The sequence below is a fragment of the Leucoraja erinacea genome, chromosome 17 (genome assembly GCF_028641065.1).
Source record: "Leucoraja erinacea ecotype New England chromosome 17, Leri_hhj_1, whole genome shotgun sequence".
NCBI classification, from domain to species: Eukaryota; Metazoa; Chordata; class Chondrichthyes; order Rajiformes; family Rajidae; genus Leucoraja; species Leucoraja erinaceus.
The window spans coordinates 13,033,128-13,057,336 of NC_073393.1; the positions used below are offsets into that span (position 1 = coordinate 13,033,128).

Here is a 24,209-nt window from a genome sequence, read left to right on the forward strand (position 1 = left end):
TATCTGCGGTAAGATAAAGAGATAAAGACACAAATGCTGGAGCAACTCAGCGGGTTAGGCAGAAGAACATGGATAGAAGACGTTTCGGCTCTGTTTCTTGGTTCAGATTTCTAGCATCTACAAGTTCTGCTTCTCATTTATTGACAAACTCATTCCTCGATTTATTACATTAGATATTGGACCCATAACACAGGTCAAACTTTCAATTGTTTTGGTTGGGACTGTTTGCAAATGCAGACTCTGAGCTGTTTTGTAAAGACACAGGCCTCAGGTTGGATATTTGCCTTGGGTAATAGGATAGGGAAATGAAGGCAATTTTCATATTTTGCTCATTTTTATTACGCCCAGTAACAGATGAAGTATTACTCTGCTGCCAAAGAGCATGAAACTTCAAGACCGTAATTGTTCACATTAGTTTAGTCAATCAGAGTCATTTACAAATCAGACTGGCATTTTCTCTCCTTTTTTAAATATTAAAGGCTATGTATCTATTTGTTAAACATCAAACGAGGGTGATTCAAAGTTCACTTGCACTGCTAACTAACTGCAGTAGTGTATTTTCCGTAACAACTAGATAAAAGGAACAGAGAAGATGTGTTTGCATATTACTAAAATAATATGGGTGACTGCCTCTGAATGTTAAACTACAGAGGAACTGTAGTAACATTTCAATAACACCACACCACGGCTCATCCAGCTCCCTCCGCTTTTAAACACCCGCAGTACCTTTAAACCCACCAGGATCACTGGAAAATGTATTATACGACAACGTATTCAATGGTACTTTATTTTCGACAAGAGTCCCGCGTTTCTGGTACCATTGTGTATGATTCAAGTTCAAAGTTGTTAAAAATGTAACTAGTGAGAAACAGAATCAGCTTTTCCAGCACCAAGATCCTAACGGTGCCCGGTTACTGCCGTTTTTCTGTAGCTGGAGCATCAATAGGCAAAGAGTATGGGCAGATGTTTGGGGCAGCACGGTGATGCAGCAGCAGAGTTGCTGCCTTACTGCGCCAGGGACCCGGGTTCGATCCTGACCTCGGGTGCTGTCTGTGTGGAGTTTGCACGTTCTCCCTGTGACCACGTGGGTTTCCTCTGCGTGCTTAGGTTTCCTCCCACATCCCAAAGGAATGCGGGTTTGTAGGTTATTGGGCCTCTGTAAACTGCCCTTAATGTTTAGGGAGTGGATGAGAAAGCGGGATAAGACAGAACGAGTGTGAACGGATGATCGATGGTCGGTGTGGACTTGGTGGGCCTAAGGGCCTATTTCCACGCTGTATCTCTAAACTAAACTAAACTCCAGTCACAAATGTTTTCCCATTGAATGGCCATGACTTTAGCTTTATGTGGATTTCTTGATACCACACTCATAAGGTCATAAATCATAAGTGATAGGAGTAGGTTTAGGCCACTCGGACCTACTCCGCCATTCAATCATGGCTGATCTGTCTCTCCATCCTAACCCCATTCTCCTGCCTTCTCCCCATAACCTCCGACACATGTACTAATCAAGAATCTATCAATCTCTGCCTTAAAAATATCCATTGACTTGGCCTCTACAGCCTTCCGTGGCAAAGAATTCCACAGATTCACCACACCTCTGAACACTGCCTTGACATCAAGACCATTACTTCACTGCTGGAGTTCAGCCCATTCATCCGTGTTTCAACCAGTGCTATGAGTTGAGTAGACCTGGTGGCACCTAAACCATGTACTGGTGAGCGGGGTGTTGGGGATCAGAGGTCGCTTCTCAGCTCTTTGTCGACTGCAAAGTCACTGAAGACTGAGAACGAGACGTGTTGGCAGTTATTATTGGGATAGGATTTGTCCTGCTTTTTGTGAACAGGGCATAGCTGGGAAATTTGCCATGTAGTCAGGTACATGCCAGTGCTGTAATTGTATTGGAATAGCTCGCTGTTCAAACAAGGCCAATCACCATTGATGGCAGTGCCAGAACGGTATGATGAGGCAGCTACATTATGTGATCAATGATAATATTCACAATGTATCCTGCTCTCCTTACTGTCCATATTCATTCACTCGGGTGAATTATTGGGTCAAACAGTATTCAGGCACTCCTCGACTTGTGTAAGGGTTACGTTCCGTGAAGCCAGATTTAACATAAGCTGAAATCACCATCCTCATCCCCTGCCCAAAATAGCCAACTGAGAGCATTAACTCTCAACAGCGTCTGGCTGCAACTGGGGCACTTTCTGCGGAGCGCTGCCTTCTGGGTAAGCACTGCCGCCATTACTGGCTTATTTCCGATGTAAACTTGAGTGATCGTTCGTTGTAGTGGAAATTATAAACTGCCGTTATTGTACTAGGGAGTGTGTACAGAACTTTTTACGATAAGTGTGAGCTTACACAAGTCGTCTATAGTGTAGGTCGGGGAGGTCTGTATATGAAATTAACTGTTTGGTTTGGTTTAGTTTAGAAATATAACACGGAACCACGCCCTTCGGCCCACTGAGTCCGCGCCGACCAGCGATCCCCGTAAACTAGCACAGACCTACACGTTAGGGCCAATTTACAATCTTTACCGAAGCCAATTAGCCTACAGACCTGTGCGCCTTTGGAGTGTGGGAGGAATCGGAGCACCCGGGGGAAACCCACACAGTCATGGGGAGAGTGACAAACTATGTACAGACAGTACCCGTAGTCAGGATCGAACCCGGGTCCCAGGCGCTGCAATGCAGCAACCCTATCACTGTGCCACAGTGCCGCCCTGTTGGTTGGTCATTTCAAGTTCAGACAATATTTTCATTTCACATGTCTGGTCTCCTATGCTGCACGTGTTTGTCAGTAGAATGCTGCAATAAAACCTGCGCTCTTTTACTAATTCTGTCCACCAGCTTCAAAAGGGAGACTGTCCCTTTACTCTGCCAATATTCCTGATCTTCGTACAAGGAACGCAGGAGCATTTCGGACAGGCACTGTGACGAGATGATCTTCAGAGTTCTGGGAGGTATCCTGTAGCCGGCCAGAGAACAATATATCCTTTTTAAAATATAGAACATTGGGGGGAAAAAATCCATTCAAATGACACAACATTGACAAAAAATATCCTTCGGCAGATTTAAGGAGCATGACACCCAGTCAGGGATGGATACTATAAGGTTTTCAGATTGGGCAGTACGGTGGCGCAGTGGTGGAGTTGCTGCCTTACAGCGCCAGAGACCCGGGTTCGATCCTGACTACGGGTGCTGGCTGTACAGAGTTTGTACATTCTCCAAATGTCCGACTGCATGGATTTTCTCCAGGTGCTCTGGTTTCCTCCCCACTCCAAAGACGTACAGGTTTGTTGATTAATTGGCTTAGGTAAAATTGTAAATTGTCCCGAGTGTGTAGGATAGTGCCAGTGTGCGGAGAGATAGCTGGAAGGCGTGGACTCGATGGGCCGAAGGGCCTGTTTCTGCTCTGTATCTCTAAACTCTGGTACTCTGAATGCTTAAGGAAGGGGAATGATCACTGGAGCGCAGCCCCTGATCGCCTGGACCTGTTGACTAAAGGCAGAGTTATCAGTGCCGAGGGACGGATGCCCAAGTTAGAGGAGTGTGGAGTTCTTGAAGAGTTGTAGAATTTCACAAGGCAAAAGAGGGGATCTTAAAAGGATCGGGGGGAAAAATTGGAACTGGAATTTTTATATTAAGGCTATTCATTAAAGCTATCATTGGAAACAATGCAGCTAGTTTTCAAAATTCAAATTCAGCTTTCTAACTTTCATCTCTTCACAGAGCACCTGATATGTTAACTAAACCGCTATAGATATGGAAATCTGAGTTTTACAAGGAATACAAGAAACAGCTCGTAATATTTAATTCCCTCAAATGGTTCTGGAGCTCACAATATTAAATAGTCTTTGAAGCATAAAACTGCAGAAGCCGGACATCTAAAACAAAAAGGAGTCGAATATAGGAGCAAAGAGGTCCTTCTGCAGTTGTACAGAGCCCTAGTGAGACCACACCTGGAGTATTGTGTGCAGTATTGGTCCCCTAATTTGAGGAAGGACATTCTCGCTATTGAAGGAGTGCAGCATAGGTATACAAGGTTAATTCCCGGGATGGCGGGACTGTCATATGCTGAGAGAATGGAGCGGCTGGGCTTGTACACTCTGGAGTTTAGAAGGATGAGAAGTGTTATCTTTGAAACATTTAAGATTGTTAAGGGTTTGGACACGCTAGAAGCAGGAAACATGTTCCCGATGTTGGGGAGTCCAGAACCAGGGGCCACAGTTTAAGAATAAGGAGTAAGCCATTTAGAACAGAGACGAGGGAACACTTTTTCTCACATGGAGTGGGGAGTCTGTGGAATTCTCTGCCTCAGAGGGTGGTGGAGGCAGGTTCTCTGGATGCTTTCAAGAGAGAGCGAGATAGGGCTCTTAAAAATAGCGGAGTCAGGGGATATGGTAGGAACGGGATACTGATTGGGGATGATCAGCCATGATCACATCGAATGGCGGTGCTGACTCGAAGGGCCGAATGGCCTACTCCTGCACCTATTGTCTATTGTCTATTGTCTAAAAACAGAAAAAGTTGGTAATACTCAGCAGGTCAGGCAGCGTCTGTCGAGGATGAAAAATTGATGTATTATTTTAGGTCACCATCAGTTCTTTTAAAAGTTCAGTGACCTGAAGCATAAACACTGTTCCTCTCTCCACAGGTGCTGCATAATCTGTACAGCAGTTGCGGCACTTTTATGTTTTAACTGAATATTATCCCAGATATCAGGATTAATATTTCTATTTTGGTTAGCTTTCCAGATTATTGGGGATTTTTAAAAATCATAACTAACTTGCAATAGTTCACTTCTGCTTAAATATTTTGTTTTCTGCATTAAATGTTACATATATTATAGTTTCCAATTTAATTTGTCTTTATCTATGCTGATCTTTGGACAGCAGTTATTCAGTAAAGACGTCGCAAACAATCACCACAACCAGCTACATTTCTGGAGTTACTTCTTCAGGGCAATGGTCTTCCAGTACCGTTCCGTGAAAGATTGACACTGACTTTCTCCCTCTCTCTCTCTCAGTCCCTTCCCTACCCCAGTTCTCCGTATAGTTTCACTGCACTTCTGATTAATTTTACTGCTTGTATACCCCCTTGTCACCTTCCCCTCAGCTAACAATGAATCATTCTACATTTCCTTACCATCGTCTGTTTTTTGATCTGTCATTTTCACACCTTACCCTTCAATATTTCAAGACTCCCTCTCCCCTTACTCTCAGTCTGAAGAAGGGTCTTGACCCAAAACATCATCTTTTCTTCTACTCCAGAGATTCTGTCTGACCTGCTGAGATACTCCAGCTTTTTAAGTCACAAGGTCATAAAGGATAGGAGTAGAATAGGGCTATTTGGCCCATCAAATCTACTCCACCATTCAATCATGGCTGATCTACTCTCCTCCCAAACCCCATTCTCCTGCCTTCTCCCCATAACCTCTGACAATGTTGTGTCTATCTTTTGTTCACTCTAAGCCAGTGGTTCCCAACCTTTTTTAGCTCATGGCCCCCTTGGGATCTTTTAATTTTTCTGTGCCCCTCCCCCTGACATTATTAGCGGATAAAAAGTACTTCAATATTATAATACCTTCCATAAAAATATCAGTGTCTATTAATTGCACATATATTCTCTTTTATTCTATTCCACAAACATCAAAAATATTTCAACTACATAGATTTAAATTTATTAGAACTGAAATTTAGGAGGCAACAGGGTGGTAGCTCTGTGCCCCCCTTCATTGAACCTGTGGCCCCCTAAATCCCAAAACATTTCTGTAGCCCCCCTGAAATTTGCCATGGCCCCAGGTTGGGAATCACTGCTCTAGGCAGCTCAGCTTGTAGAGCTACTATCTCTCAACTCCGGCAACCCACCTTCACTGCTGCTGTCCATGTGGAGTTTGCGTGTTCTCTCCGTGACCCTATGGGTTTCCTCCAGATTCACCCATCTCCCAAAGACACGTGGGTTGGTTGGCTAATTGACCACGATAAATTTCCCCCTGGTTATTTATGGGTTTGTGAAGAAGAAATACCATGGGGTCCGAGCCTGCTCGACCTCTCCCTATAGCTCAGGCCTTCCAGTCCTGGCAACATCCTCGTAGATTTCTGCACCCTTTCTAGCTTTTAAAACCAATTCATTTCAAAGCAACACCAGATGGAACAGATAGGCAAACTGTTCTTGGAACCTCAAGAAAGGTGCCGTCTCTCAGTAAACCTTTGGCCGTAGGGGTGTGACAGCCCACTTTACATCATTCCCTGGTGAATTAAGATCATGTGCTAAACTGCTATCAGCTTTCTTATACATTCACAACACCACCACACTGTGTAGTGGCATAAGAATGATTCGGGATTCTTCTCAGACAGTTCCCTCCATCATAAACCTGTGATGCACTTCTGAATTCTGGAATTCTAATGCAGGAAGTGACGGGAATAAAACACAATCATCTTAATTGCCATTAACGACCCATTGAACAAAGGGGCTAGGATGGACTGACTGGGCTGAATGGCCTGCTTTGTTGTTACAACCTGCGTGCATTACTTGTAATTTAACATTTTTTTCTAGGTACTGCAGAAACACTTACCAATCCAAATCTCCGAAAGTAACTGTGTGCTTCTCCTTCCCTTTGTTGAAGCTGGCTAGAATGATCTCCACATCCTGAAATAAACAAAAATAATTGTGGAAGAAATGAACAGAATTCCTGTCAACAGCATGCAAAGTACATTCTCTGCGTGTGATTGAGGCCAAGTTGTACAGGGGAATGAGGACAGGAGCGCTTGGCTGGGAAGGCTGTATTTGTGGAGAAGCAGAAGCTAATGTTGCAGGCCAATGAACAATACACACAAGACCACAGGAATACAACAGCAGAGTCATCTCCTGCTGTAAAGGTTATTTTAGTTATTGATACGAGTTGCCAAATCCATTTGTCGGGGAATGGGGATGTTATCTGTTTCAGGACAGATTATTGTCCCCAGATTTGTAGTAGCAATACTGAAAACATGACAGTCACCAAATGACAAACCCTGTGCTGCTCCATTAAGCTCCTGATTTCCAGGAAACAGATGGAGCCTTACGACCATATTCACTGCTAAACTGATCTGTGGGATGCATTGCTGGTCATCTGGCCGGTCTCCGCATTGCTGGGACCAGTCCAGTTCCCAGAGTGCGGTTGTAATGAGGAACTGTCCTCTTCCTTCTCGGCTCATTGCATCGCAGAGCGTGCTGTAAATCTGCCGCTGCCCGGGGATTGCTGTGGCCCAGGGCCACGCTGTTTCTTCTGGAGCAGTTTTCCACCAGAAGCCAGTCACTCAGCTCATCAGCAAAAGCCAGAGTGACATAAGACCTCCCCCGGCACAAGCAGTTGGCAGCATTAACGGAGCGGCTCTGGAGGGGAAAGGTTCCAGCGGTGCTGGCTCGATGGGCCGAATGGCCTACTCCTGCACCTATTGTCTATTGATCCAACTGAGGGATTCACTGAGTCTCCTTTCCACTGATTACAGTAAACATTTATGAACATTTCTTATATTCACATTCAATCGTACTGCTTTAAGGGGTGGCCTAGCAGTGGAGTTGCAGCGCCAGAGACCCAGGTTTGATTCTGACTACAAGGTGCTTGTCTGTACAGAGTTTGTACGTTCATCTCGTGACTGCGTGGGTTTCCTCCCATATTCCAAAGACGTGCAGCTTTGCAGGTTAATTGGCTTCTGTAAAATTGTCCCTCGTGTGTAGGATAGAACTAATATATGGGTGATTGTTTGGTTGGCCGAAGGGCCTGTTTCCGTGCTGTATCTCTGGACTGTACTGAAATGCAAGAAAGAATTTCAATAAAACTCTCCTGATTCTTGAAAATCGTTCAAGACCAGCTATTGAGAAACATAACATTAAAACAAATAAAGTAAATTAAAAACAGGTAAACTGATTCAATTAAATCAAATGAAAAGCTTTACTTATCTTCTTTCTACCACCTGATTTGTCCTATTCATTTGAATGGCTGTTCTCTCGACGTGGCAGAAAACTCACATGGGATGATGAATAAAAACACAAAACATACCCCAGTAAACTTGACTCAAATCACTGACAATTCCTCCCCCCCCCCTTCCCCATCCTCCCCCCCCCCCCCCCCCCCCCCCAGTGGCGGACTGGGTCTAAAAATATTGGTTGCCAGGAGACAAAGGGGGCCCACTTCATCAGGAGCCCACTTGATATAGGAGGCCCACTTCATCAGGGGCCGACTTGCCATCGGGCAAGCTGACACCCTGGCCAGTCCACCACTGCTCCCCCCACAGATGCTGCTCCACCCACTAAGTTCCTCCATTTTTTTCTTGTTTTTTTCTCAACTACAGTAAAACTCTGATATTCCGGCAGGCTTGGGACTTTGGCGGGACTGGTTTAGCAGATTTCCTGGACTGTGACCTCAACAATTCTTTACCTCACTTTTTGTAGACATTACATCGAATGGTATTAGTTTCCCAATGAACCCTTAGGTTTCAAGGGACTGTAGAAAATATGGAATCCTGGTCAGTTTAAAGGGATTGCAGGAGCCAGGGTCCTGGTAAGTTAATCAATATATTGTTTTTCAATATAATCAATATAATGCTTCAACTCGCTATACGAAGAATCCTGTTAACAATCGTTTTCTAGGAACAAACACTTCCCCCCCCCCCCCCCCCCCCCCCCCCTGCCTTGTGTAACACAAGGGGTTGACTGTACTGTCAATATTTTATAAAGAGCTAAATCTTTAAATAGAGAAATGTTTTACATGATGTAGCCACTGTTGACTGGGATGGAAATTCAAAGACTATACAACTTAATAATAGACTCTGGGTTTTGTTTTGGTGAATCAAATGCTCTGTGCGTAACTCCAATCTCAAATTCATCTCTCCCAACCTCCGCACTGCCAGCCTGAGGCTGGGAAGTGTGGGCTCTTGGCCTTTGCAAGCATTATCAGTGCTACATGGTATCGGCTAACAGATCTGTCTGCTGCTGATTGACAATCCAAGTTTCCACTGTTTGAGCATGATTAATGTCTGCAGCAGTCTGAACAAGGCAGAGGTTATCCATTCAATGTATTGAACTGAAACTGGAGGTCTCCTGCTTGGTGAATCAAAGGTGTTTTTTGCGAAAACACGCTTAACTGATTCAGTGCTTCGGATCATGGAAGATATCTCGTGAGAAACAAAATGAATTACCTGTGTGACTGCTTCTTGCATTGGCCGTGCAAGCTCAATTTTACATGCCCTAAATATGCAGCATGGGGATTGAAATAAAAATAGAAAATACTCAGCAGGCCAGGCAGCATCGGTGGAGAGAGAATGTCTCAGGTTGATGCAGCTTTACAATGCAGAGAGAGGTGGCGGGGTGGAGGACAAAGGGATGGATTTTTGATAGTATGTTGAATGTTTGTGGAGGTTGGTTAAAGACATTTAGTGAATAGCATTAGTTAGACACTAAAAGCTGGTGGAACTCCGGATCAGACAACATCTCCGGAGAAAAGGAATAGGTGACATTTCGGGTCGAGACCCTTCTTCAGACTCTAATCACCTATTCCTTTTCTCCAGAGATGCTGTCTGACCGGCTGAGTTACTCCAGCTTTTAGTGTCTATCTTCAGTTTAAACCAGCATCTGCAATTCCTTCCAGCACAAAGTAAATAACATTAGTTGGACTGGTGGGGTTTTAAGTGTAAGAAGATAATGAATGTGAAATTACTAGCAAAAACGGGAAGAACATGGAATGAAATGGGAAAGACTGTGCATGTGAGCAGCAAAGGTTTGATGTGCTGACCCACTGAAACCACCACCCACACCTCTGCTTGCCCCTGTTCCAGGCTTTCATCCTTGCCTTGGTGTCCCTGCACACGGTATCATGGGCACCTTGTCCGCTTTCACGGCCTGAGTGTATCTTGGATAAGAATGATAACGTTTTGCTTTGATATGTGCTTATATGTGTATTCTTTTTATTTTATGTTCATAAGTTCTCGGAGAAGAATTGGGCCATTTGGCCCATCAAGACTACTCTGTCATTCAATCATGGCTGATCTATCTTTCCCTCTCAACCCCATTCTCCTGCCTTCTCCCCATTACCTGACACTCATACGAATCAAGAATCTACCAATCTCTGCCTTAAAAATATCAATTGACTTTCCCTTCGCTGCCGTCTGTGGCATGAATTCCGCCTTCTCACCTCTCTCTGACTAAAGAAATTCCTCCTCATCTCCATTCTAAGGTCATAAGGAATAGGAGCAGAATTAGGCCATTTGGCCCATCAAGTCCACTCCGCCATTCAATAATGGCTGGTCTATCTCTACCTCCTAACCCATTCTCCTGCCATCTCCCCATAACCTCTGACACTTGTACTAATCAAGAGGTAAAAGGTATCTCCTTTTATACTGAGGCTAAAGGACCTGTCCCACTTGGGCGACCTAAGCTGCGAGTTTAGAAGAGTTTGCCCTGGACTCAAACTCTCAGCATGGTCGACACGAGGTCCTTGGAGGTCGTATGAGGTGGCTGGAATTCTCCTTCATGCTCGAGGGAGGTTCCCGCATACTCGCGGTCTCAGCTAGGCGGCGGAAATATTTTCAGGATATTTTCCGCAAGTAAAATTTGTTTGGCATTTACTTACAGGCACTCATGGGCAGCCGTGGGCCATCTCCTTCGGTGACCGGCCATTTGGATTGGCTTATTGGAGTTTCAGGACCTAGGAAGACCTACCGGTAGGTAAAATGCCCGCTAAACTTTATTAAACTTCTTAAAAGTGTCTCCACTCCTCCTCCTAGTGGAGTGTGAAGGCGACCTCCTTCGACCACTCTTCGACTAGGATGAAGACTATCTTTGACTACCTTCAACTACCCTCGATTACCTACGACTAACATGCCGACCTACTACGACTAAACCTACCAGTTAAAAAATAATCAATTTTTTCCATGGCGACCTTTTTTCACTCGCGGGCATTTTTTAATATGTTGAAAAAAACGCCGCGACCTAGCTGAGGCCTCGAGTACGCGAAGACCACTCTCGAGCATGAAGGAGAATTACAAAGACCTCCTACAACCTCGTGTCGACCGTGCTGCGAGTGTGAGTCGAGGGCAAACTCGCCAGAACTCGTGGATTAGATCGCCCAAATGGAACAGGCCCTTTAGGCTTCTGGTCCTAAGGCTGTCCCACTAGTGGAAACATCCTCTCTACATACACTCTATCCAGGCCTTTCACTATTTGGTAAGTTTCAATGAGGTACCTCCTCATCTTTCTAAACTCCAGCGAGTACAGGCCCAATGCCTTCAAGAGCTCATCATACGCTAACCCATTTTGATTGGCATGTCCTTGGAGTAGTGTATTAGTTGTCCATTGAGCTTGTTATAAAGTTACTGTTGTGAAAAAAAGTGTTGATTTGGCATGGCTGTATTGGGCTAGTCAGACTTTGGAAGCTGCTCCTCCAGCCTGCGTTATGTTTTGTTGGAAAATGTGGAAGGTCAAAGACTGTGAGGTTAGGGTGGGAGTGTTCGTACTCGAGTGTTCTGGAGAGTTAAAGTGACAGACAACTCGGAACTTGGGGGCTAATGGACTGATTCTGCAAGGCGCTCACCAACACTGCGTTCCATTTCCCTGGTGTAGATGAGATCGTATTGTGGGCGACAAACTCAGTACACTGAATTGGGAGCACCAGTAAAGTTAGCATTTTTTGATTTAGTTCAGATTCCCAGCGTCTACAGAATTCTGCTTTTGCACCTAACCTTTAAAGGAATGTAAGCAGCATGCCAATCTCCTGCTGCTGTCCATTTGTATGTCTCCTGGGTTCAGCTAGGGCTAACCACGTTATTCATTCACTGATGGCATCAGCAGGCAGCCAGTACTATGGATGGCTAGTTCTGAATAAGGCAACTCTGCACTTGCTGAAGCTCTTAAAGCTCAATGGAATGCGTGAGGCCATTGAATTTAGAGGAGCAGAGAATGCATGTCCTGGCATAGACCCACCCCCCCGTGTTAATGTGTGTTGGTGGTATTGGAAGAGATGGACAGTGGCTGGGGTGTCCTGCATCGGAGGAGGACCAGGGGACACGACAAGCACTTGCTCAAAAACCCAAGAGAGCCAATAACTCAGAAGGTCAATGTTAGGACCTGATATCAGTGCTGTACTCACACATGCCATCAAAGTCAGCAAACTCATTCTCAATGCCATATCCCACAACCTGCATCTCTAAGCTCACCGTCTGATCAATTTACTGCTCGGATAATGGTGAATAGAATTCACCAATCTATAATAGGAGCTGCGGCACAAGGCTCTCCAAAAAATCAAATTTACGGGCAGAGGCAGTTACATATATTTCCCCCTTTCTCATTCTCTGTCCCTGTACTGGCTCCAATGAACCGCACCAGAGCCTGTCCGTGGTCCAGGACAATTGCACTGCTTGCTCCATTCGGAGAATCCTGAGAGGAAAAGCAGCCAGTCAAGAACCCAAGTCCTTCAAAAAAGCAAAGATATTCCCTCTTATAGAGCTGAGGCTAGAGGGCATGGTGATCAGCAGGGAAACAGAACTAACTCTATCTCCCTGCCCTATAACATCCAAGCAGTTTAAAGATGTGGAATGTAAAGAGCTAGGTTTAATGTGTGCGCTTGAGCTGTGTATGCAACTGTTATTATGTGCATTAAGTATGTTGGGCAGTGTGTACGTATGTCTGTGCACACGTATCAGTGATAAAGTGTGTTATGTGTGTGTTTGTGTTACTGTGTATGTTGGTGCTGTCCGTACATTTGACCTGTGTGTCTGTGCGTGTTTCAGCAATTATGTGCATTATGTGTGTTTGAGTGGTGTGTGTGGGTTTGTGTGTGTGCTGTCAGCATGTTTGTACAGACGTGTGGCTATGTGTGTACTATCCATTTGTTTGAGAAGTGCGTGTGTTCATGAGTTGTATGTATGTATGTATACATGTGTCCTTTGCTTATGTGTGTGTGTACGTGTATATGCATGCGTGCATCCATGTACGTGCTTTATTTATGTGAATGTGTTCACCAAAGGATATAAAATTGAAATTCATCTTCACAGCTCTCTTCTAGCTATTATCCTCCATTCTTACTTACATCTCTGATTAAATTAACAGTATTTGGGAGAAAGATTGCCATTGAAAAGAGGACTGATAGTTTTTAAATGACTTTCATATTCTAATTATATCTGAGAACTACTCTCTCTGATCATTATATTGTGAGTGGAGTAATTCCGACATAGATCTTTATATAAGTTTTGTTGAACCCTCCGCAAACCCTGCTTGGGATTTACAACATTTTCTGTTTATATATTAGACTTTCAGCATCAGGCAGTATCTTGCTTTCATTGTGTGAATTATTATCCAATTCCTTTCACTGCATTGCAAAGTACTGTAAGAGAACGGAGCCAAACTATAGTTACACTGAGATTTGAGGGCAGGTTTTTCCACTTGACTTGGGATTAATTTGCGATGCAGACCAGAACAAAATATTTGAGCAGCAGAAACAAAGTATCTGTGGGGATGTGCGGCCCCTACTGTTCAACTGTGGTACAGCATAGAGACTCGTCTTTTATTTTACAAAAGCCTTTTGTTACCATGAACACTGGCAAAATGAAGTTACAGGGCAAAACTGACAGCAGAATCTTAGATAATTTAGTCTCATCATCCTGAACCACAGAGTCAACATTTTAATTTGGTATATCTCAAGGAAAGGCCCAATGTGTCCTCATAAACAAGGGCAGAGCCCATTGCTTCTCATAGTCAACACCACAGAATCAGGCCCTTGACCAGGGCTGCCAACTCTCACGCATTGAGCGTGAGAATCACGCATTTGGCCAAATTCTCATGCTCTCACGCTGATCACAAATTTCTCACGCTCTGCCGTGAGAAATTCTGTGATCTACGAGAATTTCAAAACTCATATCAACGGCGTGGGCCGCGGGTGTTGGAGAGATGGGGCTGAGGGAGTGATGGAAGCAGAAGCAGCGGCGGGGGCAGATGCGGACGGGGAGCTGGGGCTGGCGAGTGTTTGCTGGGCTGGCGAGTCGCTTGCTGCAGCTCCGGCCATGGAGCAGCCTCAGTGCAAGAGTCCTGGGCCGTCGGAGGCGTTGCACCGCTACCGTGAGAGTCTCTGTGCCGAATTCGCTCTGGTGACCGGCATGGATCAGTGCATCCTGGAGGACAACCAGTGGCTGCTGGAAGTAGGTACCAAGCACTGGGTAGAAGCGGTGGAAGTGGCCTTCAAATGGGGGTGGTTGGAGAAAGCATCCTGCTTGCCTGCTAGATTTTAACTTACTGTAACTACAGGAAAAATGCTCCCGATGTTGGGGGTCCAGAACCAGGGGCCACACATAGATTAAGAATAAGGGGTCAGCCATTTAGGACTGAGATGAGGACAAACTTTCTTCCCCCAGAGAGTTGTGAATCTGTCGAATTCTCAACTGCAGAAGGCAGTGGAGGCCAATTCCCTGGATATTTTCAAGAGAGAGTTCCATTTTGCTCTTGGGGCTAGCTAAATCAAAGGCTATGGGGAAAAAACAGGAAAGAGGTACTGATTTTAGATGAACAGCCATGATCATATTGAATGGCAGTGCTGGCTCGAAGGGCCAAATGGCCTATTCCTGCACCTGTTTTCTGTGTTTCTATGCTTGAGTATATGGCAATAAAATGCGACCACTTGATTTTGAAGCATTCATGCATGGTGGAGGTATAATGTAGTTATAGAGTGATACAGTGTGAAAACAGGCCCTTCGGCGCAACTTGCCCACACCCGCCAACATGTCCCAGCTACGCTACCTGCTTTTGGTCCATACCTCCAAACCTGTCCTATCCATGTATCAGTCTAACTGTTTCTCAAATGTTGGGATAGTCCCTGCCTCAACTACCTCAGCTTGTTCCATACACCCACAATCCTTTGTGTGGAAAAAGTTACCCCTTAAAAATACTTTAAACAAAAACATTGAAATCATACTTCTACAATGCACTAAAACATGATTTCAATACATCAAATTTCAAAAAGCACCCCCCTCCCACACCCTCCCCACACTTGGTATAAGAACAAGGGGTCACCAATTTACCCCTGAGACCAGTGACAGTGATCGCTCAGCCCCCCCCCCGCTTTTAAAAATCTGTCGAATTCTCCTGGTTTAGAAGGGAGAGCAGGCTGATGTGAGCGGGGAACTGAGGCCAGTTGTCGTGATGTCTGGATCCCATGCTTTGCTTTCTTGGCTAATGTTATTGCTAAATCAAAGGCTGATGGGTAATTAGTTAAAAAACCTTTATTTATTAATCCGGATATCCAGGGGATGGGATATGTGTAATATAAAATGATATGCAAGGAGCAGGCTTGAAGGTCCAAACATACATTCCGATAACCCCTTATTTTCTGTGTTTAAATATGGGATGATAGCACCATTGTCATTTGCCACTCAACTATTATGTTTGTTTAAGAGGGAACTGCAGATGCTGGAGAATCGAAGGTTACACAAGAAAGCTGGAGAAACTCAGCGGGTGCAGCAGCATCTATGGAGCGAAGGAAATAGGCAACGTGTCGGGCCGAAACCCTTCTTCAGACTGCTTCAGACAATTATGTTTGTTTACCGCATTGACTATTTCTTAAACCCCCCCCTCCAAATTCCTGTGACAGTCTAACTGTTTGCTCAATCTGTTGGGATATTTAACACCTAGATCAACTACCTCAGGAGTGTAATCAGATGGAAACGGAATCAGATGTGTGGAAAAAGCTTACCCCAAAAAAATACTTTATTTTAAAGGATTGAAAGAGATACATGCAGACAATGTGACTAAAACATTTTTTAGTTTTACTTGAACCAGGACAAAAGAACCCCCCTCCCAGTTTAATCCCCCCATTCGGTTGCTACACTCCCTCACCACATAATGAATAGGCCAACCATTCTGTAATGGGAATGGAGCACTCCCCCCCCCCCCCCCCCCCCCCTGGTTTAGGCGGAGAGCACTGCCTGATGTGCGGGGGCTTGGTCTCTTGCAATTTGATGTCTGGATCCCAATGTTGGCAGCCTTGCCTTCGACCCAGCTCATCCATGTGACCAAGATGCCCCACCTAAGTAAGGAAAGCATGCTTTGAAATTCATCACTGGGCAGTAGTCACATTAGAAAGCTATACTTTGCCCCTCTCCCCCCCAAACTATTTCATTCACATCAATGAATGTCAAAACCATATGCCCTCAGGTTCTACCCCATCAATCCTTTTCAAACCATCTCGACCAGAGTAAACCATTAATTTTCTCTACGCAAGGCAACACAAGCAAATCTGCCTTTGTAATTTAACGCTCTAAGTAGGTATGTTACAAAACCTACCTGAATCGTCATTAGGAATCTGCCCTCAGCCATGTCGGCGATTTTGGCGCTGTTTGGAGGGGGTGGGTTTAAAACGCGATTTTTACTAGGCTGTACTAATCGCACATGTTCAGCCTAGTAAATCATTAACGAAAAATCGCTGCAAGACCCGGTCGCAAAAGGTATTATTAGTTTTATAGGCCTCGATAATATAATTCTAATACTTTAAAATTACTCTCTGATTCCGCAACATCTCGCAGCCCCAGGGTTTTATAAAGCAAAACATTAAAGGTTTGTCTTTAGTTTTTTACATTAAATGGGGCATATATATCAAAGTTTATATAGTAATTTATCTATAGCGAGTCCAGTTCATTTGGGCTTTGAATATCCAAGTATTTTTTCTCGGTAATTTGAGGGCACTAATCCAGCGCGCTGTCACGTTCCCCCCCCCGCGTTCCACCCCCCTAGAAAGCCGATTTAAATGGGCATTTCTTTACAGCAATTGAACACTAAATTCCATCCATTTGGTCCCATAAATTAATCTAAATTAGATATAAAAATCACCCAATGTTGGCAGCCCTGCCTTGACCCAGCTCATCCATGTGACCAAGATGCCCCACCTAAGTAAGGAAAGCATGTTTTGAAATTCATCACTGGGCAGTAGTCACATTAGAAAGCTATACTTTGCCCCTCTCCCCCCAAATTATTTCATTCACATCAATGAATGTCAAAATGGCCATAACTTTTCAGGTTCTACCCCATCAACCCTTTTCATAACATCTCGACCAGAGTGACCCATTTATTCTCTCTACGATAAATTGCAGACACAAGTTTTAAAATCTCAAAATTTTGTAATTTAACGCTCTAAGGCTTGATCTGATCCTGGTAAATCTGCATAGTCTCCTGCTCCAAACCTCCCCCAAGGTAAACAAGCAGGGTCCACAGTCCACCCATTGTGAGGTGCTGCATGTCCAAACATATTAGTGTCAAGATTACCTGGAAAAAATAATTCAACAGTTTCATCTTCTGCAGCTCTGGGCTGTTGTCCCGGACACACACTTCGCTTGCCCCCTCTCGGCACTTCCTGAAGACACTGGGGAACTGGGCCATGTGGAAGGCATCCTGCTGTGGGACAGTGCCTTGAAGTATTGGCGTCCATGGCTCCCACAACACCATGGGCTTCGCTGAACCATCTACGTATTGTTGCGGCAGCAGGCGGGACCTCAACCGCCGTGCCACCACCGGCTGGCTGATGTTGAGGCCCAGGATCCGGTCCAGGTGAAATGCAGGGACTTCCCACAGGTCACTCAACTCCTTCACTAATCCGCAGGCTCCCGCTCGACACTGCTCTCTGCTGCTCTCTACAGCGAGAGAATTATTAATACTCAGCAGCACACGGACCGTCTCCTCTCCCCGAGTGTGGTGCCCAGCCTTTAGGACAATTCCTCCAGCCAGGAGCTTCACCAGCTCTCGGTCCCTTTGACTGAACCAGGTGAGAGGTTTGCTTGAATCAGCTCCATGCAAGAAATCAGTGGAATGGAATCCATCAAACCAGAGGCAGTCCTCGCTAGTTTTTGTTGGTTTCTTTCTCTTCTTCCCATTGAGATTTATCTGTGATGCTGCACCTTTGCTTCTTGCTGGTTTCTGACCAGTCCGCTTATCCAGACCATGTTTTGCATCCTCTATGATTTCATTGTCCTCTCCCAACCATTTCACGCTGCCAATGCCTTTAGGCTTTCTAACAGGGCGTACATTCTTAATCTTGTGATGTAGGTTTGATTCAATGATTTGCACAGATTCCGCAAAGTGCCCTGACTTGTAGAGTCTCCGGTGCTGGAAACTGCTGTGACGGGCACTCCTGCCCATCAGCCTGTTTGCTCTTGTATGAAGCTGCTCATCAGCCTGAATGTGCATCTTGTTGTCCATGGCCACTGCGTTGATATCCTGCGCTTGCATCGTACAAAGCAAAAGAGACACAGATCCAAGAAAGCAGGCACATAAAAATGCTATCTTCCTGTGTCGTCTCACACCTCTCATTGTCGGGGAAAATACAATCACGTGAAAAAGTGTGCAACTCTTGATTTTTGTGATTATTCAAGTCCAGGAAGCGTTAATGTGGCATTAAGAATCTTTTCATTCAGTTTGTCGGTTCACTGTGGGCGTCTACTTGGTTCAATAGAGCAGCCGGTGTGGAATCCAGAGTAAAGAATATTTGGGAGTTCTTAAAAGGCAATGAATGCCCTAATTAAGTAGCTTAGATGTGCTTTATATATAGATAATGAATGGTTGGGAGTTGGTGCACAGTTGAGATCTCACTCAGGGGGTTCAGATGTTGGCCCAAACTACAAAAATAAAATGCACACATTTTAAAATTTCTGTTCAAGTTGCAGATGAAGGTTGAAAATACATTCCGATTCTGTAGCTTCAGTCAGCATAAGCATTTCAGTTTTAAATAGGGTTTTAGTCTTACCTCCAGCAGCTCCGATCGGCATGATGTACGCACTGTTTGATGGTACTTTGTTATGTGATGTATCTATTCATCTGTGGGACTTTAGATTAGGAAAAAGGGTTTATACTTTACACAACAAAGTACCATAAAATATACACAATTTATGATACTTTATATCTGTGTACCTTACACTGTTTTTTATGATACTTTACATACGTGTGAAGAATACATTGTTTTTGTAGAAGCTTATATCGGAGTGATGTATAGTTTGTTTCTTAGTATAGAGATGCAGTGTGGAAACAGGTCCTTCGGTCCACTGAGTCATCGCCGACCAGCGATCCCGACACACTGACACTATCCTACACACACTAGGGACAATTTCTCAATTTTACTAAGCCAATTAGCCTATAAATCTGTACGTCTTTGGAGTGTGGGGGGAAACTGGTCCTCCCGGAGAAAACGATTGCAGGCCATGGGGAGAACGTACAAACTCCATACACACAGCAGCACCTGTAGTCAGGCATTGAAACCGGGTCTCTGACGCTGTAAGGCAGCAGCTCTACTGCTGCACCACCGTGCCGTCCCAAGGTATATGTTTTTATGGTGTGTTTGCTACAAAGGAACAGGAACTAAAAGGATGTTACACTCATTATTAAAATAGCGAGTTGTAAGCTCACTCCAATTATAGTTAAAGGAGTGCGGTGCCATTAGGTTGAAACCACAATTGTCCTGGATCCACTTCTAACGAATGCTGGCAACAGCAGCTACAATTAATTATCCTTTTTGAGGACGAAAGTGGGCTTCTTTATACATATTGAAAATAAACATCATTACCGGGTTAAGTGTCAATTGGAATGTGTGACAAATGTCACTGCTTGTCCATATGATGGGTGAGTACATTCTCTACCACATCAAACGCATCACTAACACTCAATACAAAACCGAGCTGGCAAGAAGTGAAAAGGACTAACTTTCTATACAAGCACAGACAGCTCAGCTTACCTGTAAAATAGTTCAATCTTCTGCCTTGTGAAGTGAACCGTGTATTCTCGTCACCACCATCTGAGAGTTTGGAATTCAAGCTGACATCTTTTAAGAGATGGGCTTGAGGAGTTCAGTAATCTCCACTGATCGTGTCCCTACCTTTTACCATTCCATTAGTTTGTGCTGCTGAACATTTCGGAAAATTTTGAAAGGCTCCGGCAAAATAAGCCGACTTTAATGATGATGATAGAGGAGTGGTTAACTTTCTTTTGATGCAATTGAATCCTGTCCAAGTCCACACATCATTAGAAACAGCATGGCACGTTTCAACACGAGGCCACAAGGAGACTCACAGCCAGTTATTTAATCTTCAGGGGCATTCAGATAATTAAATGAAAACATTACCCAATTTGAGAAATTATTGACATAAAACATTTTTATGTTTAGTAACAAATTTCATTTCAAACTTTTGTTCACATCAGTTACCAAGGGAGTACGGTCTAGAACCCACCTCTGTATAAATTCCTTTCATATCATTGGAAGTGAAACTCAGGTATTCCGACTGTGATTCTCAGCAGCATAGCAAGTTGAATACTGATTCACATCCTGTTATGGGCTTGCCCCACTTAGGCGACTCTTTAGGCGGCTGCCAGGAACTAGTTTTAATGGAATTCACCTATGACACCTGGCGGCAACCTACGACACCTATGGCAACCTACGACATCAAGCTACGACAGCAAAAATTGTCGCCAAAAATTTTTCAATAAGTTGAAAATTTTGCGGCAGTCACCTGTAGTCGCCCAAAAAATCACCCAAGTGGGACAGGCCCATTAGAATATTGTTTTCTGGTGGTGGAGGAAACTGTGAATGGGGAACCTTAGCAGCTTTCTCTTCCTTAGCTCTTACAAATGTCCATGCTCTTGAGGTCTATTTATCGAAGGATTATCTGCAGTTGGCAACAGATGTACCAGCAGGCTCTACTTCAAAAGAACTGATTACTTCTCCAGATTAGTACAGCCATGTTAGTTGATTTTCTGGGTGACATACTAGGAGGAGGTTAACGGTTCATAAAACAAAACAGAACAGACTATTTTGAACCCTCTAACACCATGGATCCATGACCCATACAGTCCCACAGGGGCACAGAACAATGCAAGCCAGAATCACTTGTGTCAAATTCCATTTCATACCGTGCTACCTTGTGACTTGGCAAGTGTTATCCACCCACTAATTGAAGGCATGTTTACACTTGCAAACTTTTGGCATTCATTCCGAACTAATTCATCCAAATCAATTTTTTGTACAATTAAGTAGATATACAGGGGTGGGAGATTGCAACCTTCACGTGGCCCGCCCTGTTCCGACGAATGCAATCAACCCCGGCGTGCACAATCAAATAAGATCAAATAGAACAAGTTGTCATACAACTTTAGGCTGTGCACGCCATACGCAAGAACAAGAAGAAGAAGTAGATATACACATACAAACTGGCAACAAAATTATTAGCCAGAAAATGATCATCAGGATTCACGTCTCGGCTAATGATACTGTGCCATCATTCTGTTGATACATATTCTAACATTAACCACCACTGCCTTTGCCAGAGTAAGCATCATTTGGATAAGAATTATAATCATTTGAACAGTAACAGAACCCTTTCTTTTATAAACCTTGCTTTTTCTGGTGCCTCACAGTAGACGTCGAACTAACTGTGGCACTAATTAACTTAGAACTTGTTACATTCACTTACTGTTACGGAAGCATAGCTTTGAGGCACAGCAAAGATGACAACATAGAGATCAACAGCTAACAGCGCACCTCACCCTGACCACATACTACCATCATTGCCACATGGAAGGGGAGGGGAGGGAACTATGGTCCAAAACAGTAAAGCAGTTTACAGGGCTCCTGGCAGTTCTTGCAGGAATTACAGTCAAAGAGACAGGGCTGGCAGTTCAGAGGGTCATTGAAGAACAGTTCCTGAAACAGCAGGAAACACTTGCATGCCACGTCATCACTTTTGGTGTCGATGAGATCGGAATAAGAAAACAAAATAGCTATTTTTCTTTCTCAATAATAAAAGGCAAGGAACTTTTAATGAGGATTTAGATTTCTTTCTTCATTTATAGCGTGCATGGAGATGGTTTTAATGGTTTTCTAGATTCGGATGGAAGTACAGGAAAGGCTTAAGTACTCGACAAAGTAATTCAAGCAATGAAGAAAGTGATCTACTTAATTGAAATTGGACCTGTGGTATACAAAATGCTAACCAGTTTAATCGCACTTCAAAAAGTAATGGATTTTTTCATTTGCAGAATGGTGAAGAAAGTACAGGAGCATTCAACCCCACAAACCTACAGAAAAGTTAAGTTCAGAACAAAATCATTTGTGTAGTGAATTAATCATTAACTCTTTTGTAATTTTGAAGAATCATACATTATATGGCCACCACCGACATGATCCCAACACATCTTCCCTATTCCTCCCCTCTCTGCATTTCACAGGGTCTGCTCACTCGTGACTCCCTGTCCACTCTCCCCAAACCATGGCACCTTCCCATAAAACTGGAGGGGATGCAACACCTGTCCGTTCTCCTCTTCCAATTCCACCATCCTGGGATCAAAACAATAATTCCAGGTGAAACAGCAATGCACTTGCACTTCTTCTAATCTAGTCCATAACATTTGTCTTCACGATGTCATCTTCCCTACAATTGAGAAATCAAGTGTAGATGATCGCTTTACAGAGCACCTGTGCTTGGTCTGTAGGGGTAATCCGGAGATTCCTGTTTGCATCCCATTTAATTCTCAATCCCACTCCTATCTGTCATGGCGAGACCCAACATAGACGAGAGGAACAACATCTTATCTCCCGTCTTGGCACGTCGCAACTGTCTGGAATGAACAATGAATTGCCCAACTTAAGGCAAATTCCCATCTCTTCCATTATAATTGTATGTCCTTTACCCAATCCGTTCCTTGACAATGACCAGCACTCATGGTCTGTGCCACTTTAACTGTCTATCTCCATGCAGTCTTTGTTGATACTAAGATAGGTGGGGTTGCGGGTAATGAAGTAGAGTTTCAAAGTCTACAGAGAGATTTATGCCAGTTGGAAGAGTGGGCTGAAAGATGGCAGATGGAGTTTAATGCTGATAAGTGTGAGGTGCTACATCTTGGCAGGACAAATCAAAATAGGACGTACATGGTAAATGGTAGGGAATTGAAGAATGTAGGTGAACAGAGGGATCTGGGAATAACTGTGCACAGTTCCCTGAAAGTGGAATCTCATGTAGATAGGGTGGTAAAGAAAGCTTTTGGTGTGCTGGCCTTTATAAATCAGAGCATTGAGTATAGAAGTTGGGATGTAATGTTAAAATTGTACAAGGCATTGGTGAGGCCAATTCTGGAGTATGGTGTACAATTTTGGTCGCCTAATTATAGGAAGGATATCAACAAAATAGAGAGAGTACAGAGGAGATTTACTAGAATGTTGCCTGGGTTTCAGCAACTAAGTTACAGAGAAAGGTTGAACAAGTTAGGGCTTTATTCTTTGGAGCGCAGAAGGTTAAGGGGGGACTTGATAGAGGTTTTTAAAATGATGAGAGGGATAGACAGAGTTGACGTGGAAAAGCTTTTCCCACTGAGAGTAGGGAAGATTCAAACAAGGGGACATGACATGACAATTAAGGGACTGAAGTTTAGGGGTAACATGAGGGGGAACTTCTTTACTCAGAGAGTGGTAGCTGTGTGGAATGAGCTTCCAGTGAAGGTGGTGGAGGCAGGTTCGTTTTTATCATTTAAAAATAAATTGGATAGTTATATGGATGGGAAGGGAATGGAGGGTTATGGTCTGAGCGCAGGTATATGGGACTAGGGGAGATTATGTGTTCGGCACGGACTAGAAGGGTCGAGATGGCCTGTTTCCGTGCTGCAATTGTTATATGGTTATATGGTTGTCTTACACTTCAGTCCTCCTCCAACATTGCTTTGAAACTGTCAACGGTCCACTCTTCCCCATTTCTTTGGAAGGGTAATGGACCCAAATATGGAGCAGCTGGTAGAGGTTAATGACATTCTTGCAAAAGCATGGTCAGGCACGGGCAGCACAGTGTCTCACAACACCAGAGAACCAGATTCAATCCTGACGTCAGGTGCAGCCTGTGTGGAGTTTACACGTTCTCCCTGCGGGTTTCCATTGGGTTCCTCCCACATCCCAAAGACGTGCATTAGGTTAATTGGGGTCTGTAAATTGCCCCCCAGTGTGTAGTAAGTGGATGCGAAAGTGGGATAACATAGAAATAGTTTGAACGAGTGATGGATGGTCGGCGTGGACTTAGTGGACGGATGGGCCTATTTCCAAGTTGTGGAACTAACACTAAAATTCCTCTTTCCACAGGTGCTGCTTGACTAGCTGAGTTCTTCCATGATTTCTGTTTTTGGGTCAGATTCGATTGCAGTTTTATTTGTTTTCCCTGTATTATA

The 24,209-nt window shown here is 44.1% G+C and overlaps 1 protein-coding gene across 1 annotated transcript; it reads right to left on the reverse strand.

The window, feature by feature from the left end:
- Nucleotides 1-315: 315 nt before the first annotated feature.
- On the reverse strand, nucleotides 316-24,209 carry LOC129705142 (Golgi-associated kinase 1A-like). Its single transcript, XM_055648574.1, has 5 exons — nucleotides 19,744-24,209; nucleotides 18,763-18,841; nucleotides 17,289-18,634; nucleotides 6,583-6,656; nucleotides 316-2,973 (listed from the first exon to the last, which is right to left on the reverse strand). Exons 3-5 carry the CDS (start codon nucleotides 18,327-18,329, stop codon nucleotides 2,769-2,771), a joined length of 1,320 nt encoding a protein of 439 aa, XP_055504549.1. The 5' UTR covers nucleotides 18,330-18,634; nucleotides 18,763-18,841; nucleotides 19,744-24,209; the 3' UTR covers nucleotides 316-2,768.